Source organism: Hypanus sabinus, chromosome 9, assembly GCF_030144855.1.
Source record: "Hypanus sabinus isolate sHypSab1 chromosome 9, sHypSab1.hap1, whole genome shotgun sequence".
NCBI lineage: Eukaryota > Metazoa > Chordata > Chondrichthyes > Myliobatiformes > Dasyatidae > Hypanus > Hypanus sabinus.
In genome coordinates, this window is record NC_082714.1 from 22,353,450 (window position 1) to 22,371,474 (window position 18,025).

Here is an 18,025-nt window from a genome sequence, read left to right on the forward strand (position 1 = left end):
ATAAGTTTTGAAGCATTGTGCACAGTTTTGGACACTTGCCTACAGGAATGATGTAAATAAGGTATAAAGAAAATTTAGAGTATAGAGTATAAAGAGTAAGAGTATAAAGAAAATTTACAAGGATGTTGCTGGATCTGGAGGACCTGACTTATAAGGAAAGAATGAACAGATCAGGATTTTATTCCTTGGAACGTAGAAGATTAAGAGGAGATCAGGCGTTTTCCACTGGGGTTGGCTGGTACTGCAGCCAGAGGTCACAGGTTAAAGGTAAAACATTTGAGGGGAACAGGAGGGGAAACTTCTCTATTCAGAGGGACATGAGAGCGTGGAATGCGCAGTCAGCACAAGTGGTGCATGCAAGCTCAATTTCACTATTTAAGAGAAGTTTGGATAGGTACAAGGATGGTATGAGTATGGAGGGTTACGGACTTGCTGCAGGTTGATTGGAGCAGGCAGTTTAAATGGTTTAGCAGAGACTAGATTGGCCAAAAAACTGGTTTTTGTGCTGTAGTTTTCTATGACTCTATGACATAACGACATTAAAGAGACAACTCAAGTCAAAGTGTCCTAATGCTTTTGAAACTGTTAAATACAGGCAAACACACATTTAACTCACTGGCCTCCTCATTGAAAGTGAAGGATTAAGGCAGATCCTAACTAGTTGATTCTTTAGAGGTTGGCACCAAAGTACAAGCTTAAGTCTTAAAAATCCATGAAGTTTTGAAATATTGCACAAACACATTATTACTTTCTTAACTCTTGCAACTCTTGCATTTGTTTTTATTTCCCTTTTTACTATACACCACTACTTTGCTTAGCATTAGGGAGAAACTCCTAGGCTTCCAGGCCTAACAGTGTCAATGGAAATTAACAGAATCAGTATTAGGAGAGGTAACATCTTATAAACGCATGAGAATTAACAGTGTTGTAGTACTGACAGACTCTTGTCCTCCATTAACACAGATGAGGGTGGTGGTGGTTTCAGCTGTCCCTTACAATGCAATGCTTGCAATAAACAGTCAATGGAACCTCATCACTGCATGGTAAGGTGCAATGGTTGCCTCTGAAGGTTGGTGATGGGCAGGCTGCAGCTTTAAGCTTAAGCTGTTATCACACAGAAATCTCTAGGTTGTGGAAAGTTGTGCAGCTAAACAGAAATTTGGGGGGGGGGTGAGAAAATCACCTTGCTAGAGCAGGTGATGACAGACAGAGACTATAGGAACCCAGGAACCCAGTAATGAGCACACATCTGCACTGAGTGGCAGCTCTGTTCACTCCAGCCCATATAGTACCAGTGAGAGAGATCACCAACAGCAGTTTGCAGGGGTCACACCAAGATGTCTCACGTAGGAGGGCGGTATATACACACACAGGAGCATTCAAATTTTAGGACCATTTACCACTTTGCTGGACAGCACAAAACAGGGGACCAGCACAATGCCGGTTTCTACACCAAGATAAAGTAACTTGAATTTTCAATGAGGATGAACACTTGGGCGAATAATACATAATTTCCCTCTTAAAGATTGCTGACAGCTTGATGTACAAGAACCACATTTGAATATTTCATCAGTAATGCTTCCAGAATATGTGAATCTGAACTTACAACTTATATTTCACTTTTGGACAGGATCTCATGTAAATGAACCACATATCAATGCTCTGCACTAGCAGCAATGCCTCAGTTACTTCTCTGATAAATTAAACAAGGTCTTTGGGACACTAAACTTGACATTGTTAAAATAGCAAATAATTTTAGCTACTGGGAGAAATTTCATGAAGACAGCAACCAATTATCAGTTTGAAAGTACTTCTCTCGGCTAATGGCAATAATTTTTATATAGAGGTCATTTGTATTGTCCATTTTTAGGATTAAGAAAACCTGCCATTGAACATTCTGAAGCAATCACATTACATACAGTATACACCTGCATTAGGTCTCTCATAAAAAATGTTAATGTGTATAGAGATCATGCATAAAACCATTTCGTAACAGGCCTCACTATTTCATTCTAGTAACCGCTTCATGCACTTGAACAATAGATTTTTCTTTTTCACACAGTAATACTAATCTTGTATCCTTTTAAGCCTTAAACCTTAAAAATTAAGGTAAAACTGACCTGCACCAATATATTTAAAAAGTTGTCTTCTGTAAGAACACAAGAAAGAGTTGCTCATTTGATCCTTAGTTTTTGCCACATCATTCAATAACAACTGACCTATTAACCCAGTATCACTTTACTATACTAACTTTATATTCCTAAACATTATGGTCATCTTGGTTTCTGGGATTTTTCCTTTTAAAAAAGGTCAAAAGTAATCATTTTGAATATTTTTTCCAGTATCGTAAACCATTTTAGCAAAAGCTATTCCTTTCACTCCTTAACTATTTCATTATGCTTTTTGCAAGATGGCAGTGTGACCGGTCACAGTGGCTTTTACAGGGTTAACAACAAGTGCTACCGTTCTACTTAAACTTACATCTAACGATCACAAGTTCCTGATTTACATTAAAAACTCAAAAGGCTGCAAGTCTACACCATCAGCGAGTTGCTTGCTGGCAGAAATAATGGAGGAGCTGTGCAACTCGCCGATGGAGGCTTGCAGTCAAATAGCAAGAGGTAATTGCGGTTGCTCTTCTTGTGATTGCAAGACAGAGCAGCTCCCTGGCCGCAGTCATAGCAAGAATTAGGACTGAATGTCCGTGCTGCCTGTTTGCAGCTACCCAGAGGGAGGGGACGAAGTCACTGTGTTTCATGGGGGGGGGCGATGTGGCCACCCTCCCAGGGCTTTGCTCGGCAGAAGACGAGGCAGAAGTGGTGTTGTGGTCGACTGCCGATTTGGTCTTCGGCAGCAAGCTGTGGGGTCAGCTGCCGGGGCAAGAGGTGGCTGAGCCAGTGTGCTCTATTGGTGGCACAGTTGTAGCGACTGAAGATTTCCAGTGGACTGAGGGGTCTGGACTATATACATATATATTTGTGTGGTTGTTTTTTTAAAAACATATTCTATACACATTGTATCTCATATTGTATGTGCGAGGACTGATCCTCAAGTTGCGGTATCTCTGGGAGTGGTGGGGGGTGGGGGAGGGAGGAACCTCTTATTATGTGATTGTGATCTTGTGTGTGCCTGTTCGTAATATGCTGTTGCACCTTGACCCAAGAGTACACTGTCTCATTTGGCTGTTTTCATGTATGGTTAAATAACGATTAAACTTGAATGGATTTGAACATACTCACAGATTTAGGGTTCAGTTCGGTAGTGATAATTTGGAGCAAGCACTTCAGTAACTTCTGACTTGTACCCTTTGTCCTCTCGGTTTCCTCTTGGTTATTCCTCTGGGCCTGCACCCAGTCATATTCAAGTTGCAATTTGCTGGGCTTCCCCAGCATGAGGTACAATTCAGCCAATGTCAAATTTTCAGAAGTACGTGGATTCCAGCCATACTCCAGCATCTGCTGGGCTAAGTGAGTAGCATCATCTTTCGGTGGCTTTGGAACAATGCTGGCATTACCAGTTTGCCCCTGAGAAGGTGAAGTAGTGTTTGTGGTCTGTCTATGGCAGTCAGTATCAGGCACCTCATCCGTGCATCCCACTGTCTCTTCACGAGTGCAAGTAGTAGGCAGGGCCCCATTATCTCCATCATCTGCTGCAGTTGGACAGGACAATGGTGGTGAAGTGGTATCAGTAGGTAATTGTGGCTTTGAAACTGCAACCTGTTCCACACTGGGTTCCACAACTTCTACCATTCCAGAATGCACTGCACCAGAATCACTACAAAATCCATTTACGCCTGAAGGAGTGACACCCTTCTCAGAAGATTTATCCTGACAAGGACACCTTTCTGCTGATAGACAGTTCTGACAAGACTTCATGCAGCGAGCAGCTGCATCCAAAAGAGACACCTCATCAATATTAACCACACCCCCAGAGACACAGTGCTCAGTAATGGTGGTTGGTTCTGGGGACTCCATTAAAGGAACATCATTACCACTGCATTCTTCAGTGGAAGCATCAGAATTAGATTTAGGTGAATTAACTATGTTTTCTCCATTTTCTCCCAACTCCTGCTGTCCCACGTCAAACATCTCCTCTACTTTTGGACTTCCCTGTTGAGAAACTACCTCTCCTGCAGAGGTACTTTCCAAAGGCATTTCCTCTTCAGTGCTTTGTGATCCTTCACCAGTCATCAATGTAGTTGTTTTAAAACCAGTTCGTCCATCTGTTGTGCTTCGAATTTGTTTTACTTGCCCCTTCAGTGTGCCTTGAGTTCCCTGACTAAAGGGAACAGTCATATCCTTTGTGGCAGGGGCTCTTGCTAATATTTGTGCTGGTGGGAGTAAGTGAGTGTCTTTTACATTCTGTCTGCAGCGTCCTGTTTCCTGCCAGTGCACAGTGCAGCAGGCTTTTGAGTGAACTACCTTTGCCACTTCAGGCAATACAGTTAAAGTACAATTCTCTGCAGGGTAGAGGTGGAGCTCTGTCTTTTCCTCAAACCCCATAAACCTTGATTCGCCATATCCTGAATCTTGCTGGCGCTCTTCCAATGATTTACGCTGAAAATAACAACATTAAGGAGAAACAAGGCAGGTCATTTTAAGAATTAATTATACAAGTTTACCTTAACGGTTTAGCCTTGTTAAGCTCAATCTGGTCACCACTCAGCCTTCTCCACTGCAATAATAAATCCAAGCTAATCTAGTCTTCTTTTGAAGAAATACTTCATCCCAGCAGCATCCTGTTGATCTCCTCTGCAATCTCTTCAGTGCAATCATATCCTTCCTACAAAAGTTGGCCAGAATTGCACACACTACTCCAGCTATGGCCTAACTACTGATGTACTCTGTATACCGACAGCTTGTATATCAATCCTTTGGGGATCCTTTGGCATTTCTACCATTTCGTCTCAAGTACTTCCTAGGATCCTACCATAATTTCTGTATATGCTTATTATATTAGATGCCACAAAATATAATATCTCACATTTTTTTAAGAATTAAATTCCATGTGTCATTTCACAGCCCACCTCAATATCAATCTGTAGATAAAGACTAGCCTTCACACTATGTATAACACCACCAATCTTTATATCACCTGAAAACTTATAAAGCATATAAATCTTTATTCACATCCACATCATTAATATACATAATAAATAGCACCAACCTTTGCAATACACCAATGAGTCACAAACATTCAATTTACAAAAGCAGCTGTGCTGGGTCTTACTTTTTGAACTCATTGACAAATTCACACATGGGCGAAGGCCTTATCAAAGACCAAGTACACTACATTAATTGCACTACGAACTGACATTCTTGAGTATTTCCTTGCAATGTCAACTATCCCTGACTAATCACCGTTTCTCCAGGTACGTACATATTAATCTTCTCTTCTCAGAATATTCTCCAATAATTTCCTTAGCAATGATGTCGGACTTAGTGGTCTGTAATTTCTTGTTTAATGCATTCTTTGTAGCACCAATACTGAGTGAGCACGATAGGCCAATGCTGCCAGACTGGGTGAGGGATCAACTTGATCACCAATCATTTCAGCCACTTCCCTCCCAACTTGACCTCTCTGTCTTCATCTTTGGAGATGAACTGTTGACTGACATCTTTTATAAACGCACCGATTCCCACTGTTATCTTGACGATATCTCTTCCCATCCTGTCTCCTGTAAAATGTCATTCCCTTTTCTCAGTTCCTTCATCTTTGCCACATCTGTTCCCAGGAAACAGCTTTCCTTTCCAGGACATGAGATATCCTCATTCTTCAAAGATCAAGGTTTCTCTTCCTCCATCATTGATGCTGCCCTCACCTGCATCCCTTCCATTTCCCAAATATCTGCGCTCAGTCCATCGCCTGCCGCCACAACAACGATAATTCCTCGTTCTTACCTACCACCCCATGAGCCCATGCATTCAACACATCATCCTCCGCAACTCCTGCCATCTCCAAAGGCATACTACAATCAAATAAACAGCTGCACGAAAAAGTTTGTGAACCCTCTGGGGTAATGACTTCTACAAAAACTATTTTGAGTCAGGTGTTCCAATCAGTCAATGCAGCAGGAGATGAAAAAGAACCCCGAGGGCAAGAACAAATAACCTGCAGAAATCTCTAGAACTTGCTAAAGTCTCTATTCACTTGTCCACTCGAAGAAAAACACTGAACAAGAATGGTGTTCATGGAAGGACGCCACGGAAGAAACCACTGTTCTCAAAAACATTGCTGCATATCTCAAGTTTGTGAAAGACCACCTGGATATTCCACAGTGCTTCTGGGACTATATTCTGTGGACAGATGAGACAAAAGTTAAACTGTTTGGTAGAAATGCACACACCACTATGTTTGGATGGAAAAGGGCACAGCACACCAACACCAAAAACTCATCCTAACTGTGAAGCATGGTGGAAGGAGCATCAAGGTTTGGGGCTGCTTTGCTGCCTCAGGGGCTGGATAGCTTGCAATCGTTGAGGGAACAATGAATTCATAATTGTATCAAGACATTTTACAGGGAAATGTCCGGGAAGCGGTCTTTCACCTGAAGCTTAATAGAAGTTGGATGATACAACAAGACAATCATCCAAAACACAACAGTAAAATCAACAACAAAGTATTTTAAAAAAAGAAAATGTGTGTTTTGGAATGGCCAAGTCAGAGTCCAGACCTTAACCCAATTGAAATGCTATGGCATGACCTCTAGAGGCCTGTTCATGCAAGGTATCCCTGAAAAATTGGTGAACTGAAACAGTTTCGTATTGAGAAATGGTCTAAAATTTCCCCTCACAGTTGTGCAAATCTGATCAGCAGCTACAGGAAACATTTGGTGGAGGTTATTGGTGCTAAAGGAGATTCTACTAGTTATTAAATACAAGAGTTCACATACTTTTTCCAGCTTGGACTGTGAATGATTAAACAATGTGTTCAAAGAAGACATAAAAAGTACAATTACTTGTGTGTTATAGTTTAGGCAGATTGAGTTTGTCTATTATTGTGACTTAAGATCAAGATCAGACCACATTTTATGAGTAATTAATAAAGAAAAGTAGGCAATTCACAAACTTTTTCTTCCAAATGTATCTTTACCTCCTCCCTTCTGTCCACTTTCATAGCGATAGCACCCTCCACGATTCCCTTGTCCATTCTGCACTCCTTACTGATCTCCCTCCTGGCACTTACCCCTGCAAGCAGCCAAAGTGCTACAACTGCCCATTCACCTCCTCCCTCACTTATACTCAGGGCCCCAAACAGCCCCTCCAGGTGAGACAACACTTCATCTGTGGATATGCTGGGGTTGTCTACTGTGTCCAGTGCTCCTGATGCTGCCTCCTCTATATTGGAGAGACCCATTGTAAACTGGTGGACTGCTTTGTTTAGCACCTCCATTCCACCCACCAAAAGCAGAATCTCCTGATGGCCAAACATCTTAATTCCAATTCCCATACCAACGTGTTGGTCCACTGCCTCATCTTGGGGTGGAGGAGCAACACCTTATATTCTGACAGGGTCGCCTGCAACCTGATGCCACAAATATCAATTTCTCCTTCCGATGAAATAAAATTCCCTCCATCTGCCCTCGTCTTCTGTTCCCACACTGGCTTCTCACGTGTCTATCACCTGGGTGCCCTCCTTTTTCCCTTTCTCCTATGGTCCACTCTCCTCCCCTGTAAGATTCCTCACTGTCCAGCCCTTCATCTTTCCTACCCACCAAGCTTCACCTATCACCTTCTAGCCTTCCTCCTTCCCCATCCCCCGCCTTTCAGTCTGGTGTTTACCCCCTTCGTATCCAGCCGTGAAGAAGGGTCCCAGCTCAAATCACTGACTGTTTATTCATTTCTATAGATGCTACCTGACTTGCTGAGTTCCTCCAGCATTTTGTGTGTGTTGCTTTGGATTTCCAGTATCTGCAGACTTTCTCACATTATTGATCATCAATCTGCCTGTTGCAGTAGTAACTATGTCCACAACAGTTTCATAGTCCCCATGGAGACAAATTCCAGTCTTCACAGTGAAAAGCCAGTTTGCTGTGTTGCATGCGACTATCGCCATGCTGAACAGGACAGATTGCACACGGTTCTAGCAATTCAAAACTAGGCATCCATGAGGAGCTGAGCACCTTCAGAAGAATTTTACTCTGGCTCAATCTGCAAACTCACTCCTCAGCACATCCCTTGCTTTACCATCAGCAAACCTGCAAATCAAAACTGGTTCAATAGAGGGCAGGAGCACAAGCAATGGCAAACAATAATAAAGTACCAAATTTGCTATTCTTCATTCATCTGACAACTCTTCTTCGGTCAGAGAAGATTTAAAAATTTCAATCAAAACCCAGCAGCTTCCTCTCTTACCTCCTATAGCAGCCAGGGATACACAAGAATCCTATTGACACATCTAAAACTAATTGCGTTTACCTGCATTAGAATTGTATCCTTCTATGCCTTGCCAATTTAATTGTGTGTAAATCCCTCTTAACCATAGTAATGGTATTGTGGCGACCCTTTTCCTGGCACATCCGAACCGACTCACAATTAGATAGCCTACGGGGGTTTGCGAGCACACAGCTTTGGAGCCTCTGCGCCATGGGGGGCAGGTTCAGGGAGGCTTAAAAGTGAGGCTGAAGATTTCGAATAAAGTTTTTTTCCTTCGACTGCAGTTACCAACTCCGTGTCGTAATTTTAGCGCTGCGTGTAGCACACCTCTACAATTGGTTACCCCGACGGTCCAAACAATTTTTGGACCAGAAATGACCGACGCCGCCTCTGTTCATGCGGTTTAGTTGAAACTGCCGGGTTTCTGGACACAGCGCCCGAACCTATGGTTCCAGCAAGCCGAAGCCCAATTCCACTTTCGCCAGATCACCTCAGAAGACACCCGCTACTACTACGTGGTGAGCTCCCTCGACCAGGACACAGCGGCCCAGGTCGCGGAGTTCGTACAGTCGCCCCCGGCAGATGGCAAGTACACGGAAATCAAAGCCCTGCTCCTCAGGACTTTCGGACTCTCACGGCGCGAGCGGGCTGCCCGTTTACTGCACCTGGATGGCTTGGGCGACAGACCTCCTTCGGCTTTAATGAATGAGATGTTGTCTCTCGCCGACGAACACACACCCTGCCTCATGTTTGAGCAGGCATTCCTGGAGCAGCTGCCCGAGGACATACGCCTGCTGCTGTCTGACGCGGATTTCAGTGACCCCTGGAAGGTGGCAGCCCGGGCGGACTTGCTGTGGAATGCCAAAAAGGTGAGCGGGGCGTCCATCGCACAGATCTCCCAGCCACGCTCCCGGCAGCAAACCAGTCCAGGCCCGGCCGCAGAGCCCGCCAACCCCCGGCCCAATGAACACTGGTGCTTCTACCACCAGCGGTGGGGCGCAGAAGCCCGCCGTTGTCGCCCGCCCTGCCAGTTCCCGGGAAACGCCAGGGCCAGCCGCCGCTGATGGCTACGGCGGCTGGCCATCGGGATAGCCTCCTGTATGTGTTGGATAGAAGGTCGGGACGCCGGTTTTTGGTCGATACTGGGGCTGAGATCAGCGTTTTACCTCCGACGAGTTACAACACCCGCAGCAGGGCACCGGGTCCCTCCCTGAGGGCCGTGAATGGCAGCACAGTAAGGACCTATGGCACCCGTCAGGTGCAGCTACAGTTCGGCTCCAGCCAGTTCACGTGGGACTTCACACTGGCTGCCGTAGCCGAACCGCTTCTGGATGCGGATTTTTTGCGGGCTCACAGCCTACTGGTCGACCTGCCCAGGAAGAGACTGGTACACGCCGAGACCTTTCAGACGTTCTCCCTGGGTGCAGCCCAGTTGCCAGCCCCTCACCTCGGCTCCATCACGCTGTCCGGCAACGACTTCACCAGGGTCCTGGCGGATTTCCCATCGGTTCTGGCACCGCAGTTCACAGCGGCCATGCCCAGGCACGGCGTACAGCACCACATCCCGACCCAGGGACCACCCCTCCATGCCCGCGCTCGGCGGCTTCCCCCGGACAAGCTCCGACTGGCGAAGGAGGAGTTCCAGAGGATGGAGGAATTGGGGATCATCCGGCGGTCCGACAGCCCATGGGCCTCCCCCCTGCACATGGTGCCCAAAGCGACGGGGGGCTGGAGACTGTGCAGCGACTACCGCAGGCTGAACGAGGCTACCACACCGGACCGCTACCCTGTGCCGCACATTCAGGACTTTGCAGCAAACCTGCACGGCGCACGGATCTTCTCCAAGGTAGACCTCGTCCGAGGGTACCATCAAATCCCGATGCATCCTGACGACATCCCCAAAACGGCTCTCATCACCCCGTTTGGCCTTTTCGAGTTCCTCCGCATGCCGTTCGGCCTGAAGAATGCTGCACAGACGTTTCAGCGGTTAATGGACGCGGTGGGACGGGACCTGGACTTCGCGTTCATCTATTTGGATGACATCCTCATAGCCAGCAGCAGTCGTCAGGAGCATCTGTCCCACCTCCGTCAACTCTGCGCCCGACTGAGTGAGTACGGTCTTACAATCAACCCCGCCAAATGCCAGTTCGGACTCGATACCATTGACTTCCTGGGCCACAGGATTACTAAAGACGGGGCAACCCCTCTGCCCGCTAAGGTAGATGCGGTCCGCCTCTTTCCCCGACCCACCACGATCAAAGGCCTTCAGTAATTCGTAGGTATGGTCCATTTCTACCGCCACTTCCACCCTTCAGCTGCCCGGATCATGCGCCCCCTGTTCGCCCTGATGTCGGGTCCGAGCAAGGACATTACCTGGGACGAGGAGTCCGCGGCCGCTTTCGTTCAAACGAAGGAAGCTTTGGCGGACGCCGCAATGCTAGTACATCCCAGAATGGACGCCCCTACCGCCCTCACAGTGGACGCATCAAACACGGCAGTCGGTGGGGTGCTGGAGCAACTCATCGCAGGTCGCTGGCAACCCCTGGCGTTTTTCAGCAAACACCTGCGACCACCCAAGCTCAAATACAGTGCTTTCGACCGGGAACTGTTGGCGCTCTACCTGGCAATCCGGCATTTCAGGTACTTCCTAGAAGGTCGGCCCTTCACCGCGTTCACAGACCACAAACCGCTTACCTTTGCGTTTACGAAAGCGTCCGACCCCTGGTCGTCCCGCCAGCAACGCCACCTGTCCTACATCTCTGAATACACGACGGATGTCCGGCACGTCTCGGGTAAGGACAATGTCGTGGCGGATGCGCTCTCTCGCCCTACCGTTCATGCCCTTTCCCAAGGGGTAGACTTTGAGGCACTGGCAGAGGCGCACCAGGTGGATGAGGAGATTCCGAGTTACAGAACCGCAGTCTCCGGTTTGCAGCTCCAGGACCTCCCCGTGGGCCCGGGTGAGAGGACCCTACTCTGTGACGTCGCCACCGGCCAGCCCCGTCCAGTCGTCCCGACAGCCTGGCGGCGACGCGTTTTCGACTCCATTCATAACTTGGCGCATCCCTCCATCCGGACAACTGTCCGGATGGTTTCCAGCAGGTTCGTTTGGCACGGACTCCGCAAACAGGTCAGTGAATGGGCCAAAACGTGCATGCACTGCCAGACGGCCAAGGTGCAGCGGCACACCAAAGCCCCACCACAGCAGTTCTATCCCGCCCACCGGCGTTTCGACCACATTCATGTGGATATCGTGGGCCCCCTGCCAGTGTCGCGCGGAGCACGGCACCTCCTATCGTGGACCGGTTCACAAGATGGCCAGAGGCGGTCCCGCTCACCGACACCACCTCCGAATCTTGCGCCCGATCCCTGATCGCCACCTGGATATCTCGCTTTGGTGTACCAGCCCACATTACCTCCGACAGAGGCGCCCAGTTCACCTCCAGCCTGTGGTCAGCTATGGCCAGCCTTTTGGGGATTCAGCTGCACCACACCACTGCCTACCACCCACAGTTGAACGGGCTAGTGGAGCGTTTCCACCGTCACCTGAAGTCGGCCCTCATGGCCCGCCTGCGAGGAGCCAACTGGGCGGACGAGCTTCCCTGGGTCCTACTCGGCATCCGCACAGCGCCCAAGGACGACCTGCACGCCTCGTCGGCCGAGTTGGTATACGGCGCGCCCCTGGTCGTCCCCGGAGAGTTCCTACCAGCCCCAAGGGGGCAAGAGGAAGATCCCGCAGCAGTCCTGGGTAGACTACGCGAGAAGCTCGGTAACCTGGCCCCCATACCCACTTCACAGCACGGGCGGCACCCGACCTGCATACCCAAAGACCTACAGAACTGTAAGTTTGTGTTTGTACGAAGGGGCAGGCATCGGCCACCGCTGCAGCGGCCATACGAGGGGCTGTTTATGGTGCTCCGGAACAACGGGTCCACATTCGTGCTGGACGTTGGGGGGAAAGAGGAGGTTTTCACGGTGGACCGCCTGAAACCGGCCCATGTGGACCTGGCGCAACCGGCCGAGTTTCCGGCACCTCGGCGGAGAGGCCGACCTCCCAAGCAGGTTCTGGCCCAGACTGCGGATATTGGGGGGTGTATCGCCGGTTCGGGGGGGGGGTTATGTGGCGACCCTTTTCCTGGCACATCCAAACCGACTCACAATTAGATAGCCTACGGGGGTTTGCGAGCACTGAGCTTTGGAGCCTCTGCGCCATGGGGGGCAGGTTGAGGGAGGCTTAAAAGTGAGGCTGAAGATTTCAAATAAAGTTTTTTTCCTTCGACTGCAGTTACCGACTCAGTGTCGTAATTTTAGCGCTGCGTGTAGCACACCGCTACAGTATCTGATTTAACTACTTCCACTCACTGATGGTGTGCTCCAGATCATCAACCACACTGTAAAAAAAAATTTCTCTCAAATCCTCTTTAACATTCTTCCCTCGCTCCTTAAATCTGTAACAGATTTTTTTCACTTCTCAACCTGTAAAAATACGAGGGGTGATAAGTTTGTGGCCTATGGTAGGAGTCAACTGTAGAAAACCTAGCACTTTAATTTTTCCACATAGTCCCCTCATACATTTACACACTTAGTCCAGCGGTCGTGGAGCACACGGATCCCTTCTTTGTAGAAGTCGGCATCTTGGACCTCCAGAAGTGGTCCACAGCAGGGGTGATTGATAAGTTCGAGGCCTAAGGTAGAAGGAGATGAGTGATTAACTTCAAACTTTCTGCATAATCACTCAAAAAGAGTTGAACTGCATGTAACGAGAGATGCTTAACTCATCTCCTTCTATCTTAGGCCACAAACTTATCAATAACCCCCGCTGTGGCCCATTTCTGGAGGTCCAAGACACCTGTCGACTTCAACAAAGGGATCTGTATGCTCCACGACTGCTGGACTAAGGCTACGTCCACACTAGACCGGATAATTTTGAAAACGCCGGTTTCATGTAAAAACGATAGGCGTCCACACTATGTGTTTTTAAAAATATCTCTATCCACATTGAAACGGAGATTTCAGCAAATCTCCTCCTCCTGCGCATGGGCAAGACACACCTACCGAAAACAAGCGACATGTTTGGTGTCAAATCTCGCCATAAAAGTGCGCGTTTGTGTAGTTACAGACTAGAAAAACTTAAAATGACGGACAGCTGTTGGCTTTCGCACGGGAGAACTTAAAAATAAAAAAAAACTGGAGCATATGGAGGCAACCGACAGGGAGTTTACGGACAGATTGACCCGGCTGATGACGAACATTGAAAAACTGACTAACTGTTGCATTAATAAAGCACCTTGTTAAATGTATAAAACATGTCTGCATCAGTGTTATCTTGTATTTCCATACAATGTTACATTAGGCTGTTACACATCTTTTGTCAGAGAAGTATTTGCATAAATAAATGCACCTTCATACCAGCAAGGACAGAGTGTAGCCTAAGTGTGTAAATGTAGGAGGGGACTATGTTGAAAAATAAATGTGCTAGGTTTTCTAAAATTGACTCCATCTACCTTAGGCCATGAACTTATTAATCACCTCTCGTATATAATATTCTTCATTCCTCCCCTCCTCTGGTAAGTTGTTCCAGAATTCCATCCTCTTCAATTTCTTCAACTACATTATCATTTATCAGAGCGATAAATGCATTTACTTAGACCTCACCAACATCCTCTGGATCCATACACAGGGGTATAATTGGGTCCATAATATTCCTTTACTTTTTCCCCAAGCTACTGTCAGAATATACTAATACTACAGGATTTTCCTTTCTCTTGCCTGCCAGTACCATTTCATGTGCTTTCTTTGTCCATCTATGTCTCAATAGTTAAATATATATATTTTTTTAAAACTAACCTTTTCATCCAAGTTCATTAGGCTTACTGACTTTACCCCGGACAAAGCAGATCATTAAAAAAATGGTGTGTATTTCACAGAAACAAGTAATAAGGTACATCATGTGGCACTGGGAAACATTTAGTTAAAGCACTCCACCTGCCTGTGACACAATAAATTTTAAAAATATAGTACAACTTGGAGAACCTGGAGAAATGAAGCAGGGAAAAGCACACCTATTCCCTTATATGTCAGCAATGTTTTTTGGATTTCATGTGAGGACAATTTCCCTTGCTCCAGTCTGCAGAAATGGGGCAATATTGATTTAAAAATTATGGTGACAAACTATCCTAAGAATAACTGGTACCTTATAATGACAAAACCATCTTGCCCTAGAACCACACCAATTCTTCCCCCCCCCCCATGTGTCATGTTGTCACTTGTAGACAAAAAATGACCAAACCAGAAGTTCAAAAGAAAAAACAGACAACTTCAAGCCATGGAGAACACCAGCAATAGCAAAGTTTTCCGTGGATCAGAAGGAATACAAAGTCTTTTTCCAAGTCACCAAAAATTTTCTGAGCCACCTTCCTACACTAAGTTCATTCCAGACTTTTCCCTGAAATTCACACAGGTTGTAGGCACTGATTGAGTTATTCTTGCCTACCAAATGCAAGTGAAAAAAGGTCAATAAATAACATTACTTAAATGTTTCAATGAGGTTACCTGTCAAGCAGTGACAATGCTTTATCAAAAGTCTGCCTGGAATTCATTGATAAGGGGGCTGCAAAGCCTTCTTGTTCACTCAAATTTAAAAGGATACAATCCTGAATTCCTGTAATGCCCATTTATGTTTGAGGAAATCAATGAGGCTGGAAACCTTTCGATGTAGTTCTACCATCATCCTGTAAAGAAATACACTCAGTCCATCAAACAGTACACTGTTTATAATATTGCATTTCATTTAATAAACAAAAAACATACAAGGAGCAGTATTTAAAATCATGGATTAAAAGTATAAATTCACAAATGCAACTGACAGGTTCCAGCAAGGAGCTCAAAAATCAACTAACCTTTTAGCAATGATGTACAAGAAGATGAATGTGAGACACATCCATCATGTTGCACATGGAAATCTCATGATCTGTCATACCACTGTGAGTTATGGAATTGGGTAGCAGGAGCTTTTCAAAGCAGAACAGTTTGCAGAGAATTGGAGCTCTGCCCATTTTATTTATCCAAGGACAGTCAGGATACATGAAGCTGGCAGAAAATGCCAGAGAAACTCAGGACAGATGGTATTATGCAAATTAATAAATTGTCAACATATTGGGCTGAGATTCTTCATCAGGACTGATGAAGCTGAGGCTCATACACATAAAGATCAAATTTTCCATCAGTCATTGATGAAGGAATACTTTACAGCGAATGATGTAATTCAATTAAATCTAAACATTTACTATTATTAACAAGTTTGGCAAATGCCCAGAAGATCTAGTTTTCTTCTTGATATTATATTAAGGTACTTTATAATGTATCAAATAAACTATGTGCAGTCCACGCCACCTTCAAATGTTATGAATAGAAATACCTGACATAACAGTCAGTTCTGCTCCAATTGGTACAATTTTTAATATAACTTATGCGTCCTGTTCTGCTAAATGTTAATTAAAAAGTCTGGATTACATAAATATACCAGCCTTACATTAGTTATTTATAAAAAGTTCCATTCCAAGATACAGAGAACCCTCATCGGATAACAAAAATTTGCCCTTATAGAATTCACAAATCACTACCCAAAAATTTGAGATATAAAGGAATTTGCTCTTGGAGAATTTAGGTGGAATAAAGTAAACACAGAATTTATTTCTTTTCAACTTGTATTTCTAGATGAAAACAAGACAACACAACACACCATTTTCTAGGAACGTAATCCTTCCTGCTCCCATGCAACATGAGAGTCACCCATATCATAGGAATTTTACGAGTGCTATGTAAAAGGTATGTAAAAACACACCACAAATATAGAAGTTATAAAAAAAATTCTAAACTGTTGTCAGTAAAACAAAGGAATGGATCACAAATAAACATCAGAAATTTATTCTCTACCGTAATCGAGGATTCTGTGCCAAACTCTGCACTCTTGCCCAAGTGTAATTACTACGAGGCAATAGTTCAAGGAGCACTTTCACGGGAAGTCGAACTGGTTTCTGATCCTCTTCATCACTAATCCCTAAGAATAATTTAAAAAAGCAATAATATAATTGTCCGTCGTCGGGGGGGGGGGGGGGGGGTGGGTACTGTTATGGAAAAGGAAATGAAGGAAACAAACTTAATGTTAGAGAGTCTCTGAACACTTAAGAAAGAACAAGGAGATAAACGACTAACACATGATGATCAGGTATGCACATTGAAGGAAAAGAATAACTGATGAAACTCAGGATTGGAATGAAAGGTAATGTGAAAGTGAAAATATATTGCAAATGAAGTACATGAGTTGAGATTGCAAAGAATGAGTTTGATGGTAACCTCTTTCTTATCCGTATACTCACAATCACTCTCCAAATTCAAATTTAAAGGGCTTTATTTTGAAACACCAAGCAATGCCAAATGGAAAGAAAGTAGGGAGAAGCCTTAGAAAAGTGAAATATGCCAAAAAGATTGGTAAAAGGGAGCAGTTAAAAAGCACAGATCAACAAAGTGGAAAAAAGGACAGTATCAGAGACAGTTTGAGAGAGTTATAATATTTTTCAATCAACAGTATCAAACCTGTAAAAGGTTTTGCATCACTTCGGTAGCAGTTTGCATCAGTGTGGTAACTTTGCATATAGAAAACTTAAAAGTAAAATTGGATATACAAATGCCCAAGTTGAAGTGGGGATTGGTGATTGCATGGAAATAGGATCAGTACACCTAGATAAATCTTAAAGCATTTAATTACATAGAATTGAGAAATGAAGCAGAGCACGTGACTGAAGAGTCAGTAGGGGTGTAATCAGAATGAGGATACAATTACAATGTTTAAAAGACAGTTAGTCAGATACAGGGATTGGAAATGTTTAGAGGAATACGGGCCAAATGCAGAAAAATGGGACTAGCTCACTTAGACAACTTGGTTGACATGAATGACTTGGTTAATATAGAAGGACCTGTTTCTATGCTGACTCTATGACTTTACAATGGTTCTCTGCAGATGACAAATCTGGCTCTACTATAGCAGAAATCCCATGCATTCGCGTTACCACTCTGAAAGCTGTGCCCCACTGGTATTATGACAGTGCCACTGTGCCGTCAACTTTAGAGAGTCATAGAATATTACAGTACAAAACAGGCCCTTCAGACCATCTAGTCTATCCCAAATTATTATTATGTCTAGTCACATCAATGCACACCTGACTCATAGGCCTCCCTACCCTTCTCATCCATGTACTTATAGGAACATCTTTTAAATGTAGCAATCAAACCCACATCACCCACTTCTACTGTCATCTCATTCCACGTTCATACCCCCCTCCACCAAGTGAAGCAGCTCTCCTTCAGGCTCCTCTTAAATACTTCACCTTTTAACCTATGACCTCTTGTTCTTTTCTCACCCCAGCTTTTCTTCTTAGTTGGCCTCTCTTCCATGACTATGATTAGTCTATATCAAAACTCTTAATATTGGCACAAGTCCTTAGATATGATTGAAGAAACTATACTGTGGCTGACCAGGCAGGGTAGACCTTTATCATGTATGTATCTGAAACTTGGGTCAATACTAGATAGTCCATACAGTTTTTGGGAATTTATCTACACATGGCAAAAACTGAGTGACTTGATCATCT

General features: G+C 45.1%; 1 protein-coding gene across 3 annotated transcripts in view; it reads right to left on the minus strand.

The window, feature by feature from the left end:
* cramp1 (cramped chromatin regulator homolog 1) overlaps positions 1 to 18,025 on the minus strand; it is a 90,648-nt gene that overhangs the window by 43,752 nt on the left and 28,871 nt on the right. For all 3 annotated transcript variants that reach the window (XM_059979230.1, XM_059979232.1, XM_059979229.1), the window contains exons 8-10: positions 16,311 to 16,434; positions 15,025 to 15,106; positions 3,240 to 4,556 (exon numbers count right to left, since the gene is read on the minus strand). In XM_059979230.1, coding sequence (XP_059835213.1) covers positions 3,240 to 4,556; positions 15,025 to 15,106; positions 16,311 to 16,434 — 1,523 coding nt within the window. The remainder of the gene's footprint in view (positions 1 to 3,239; positions 4,557 to 15,024; positions 15,107 to 16,310; positions 16,435 to 18,025) is intronic.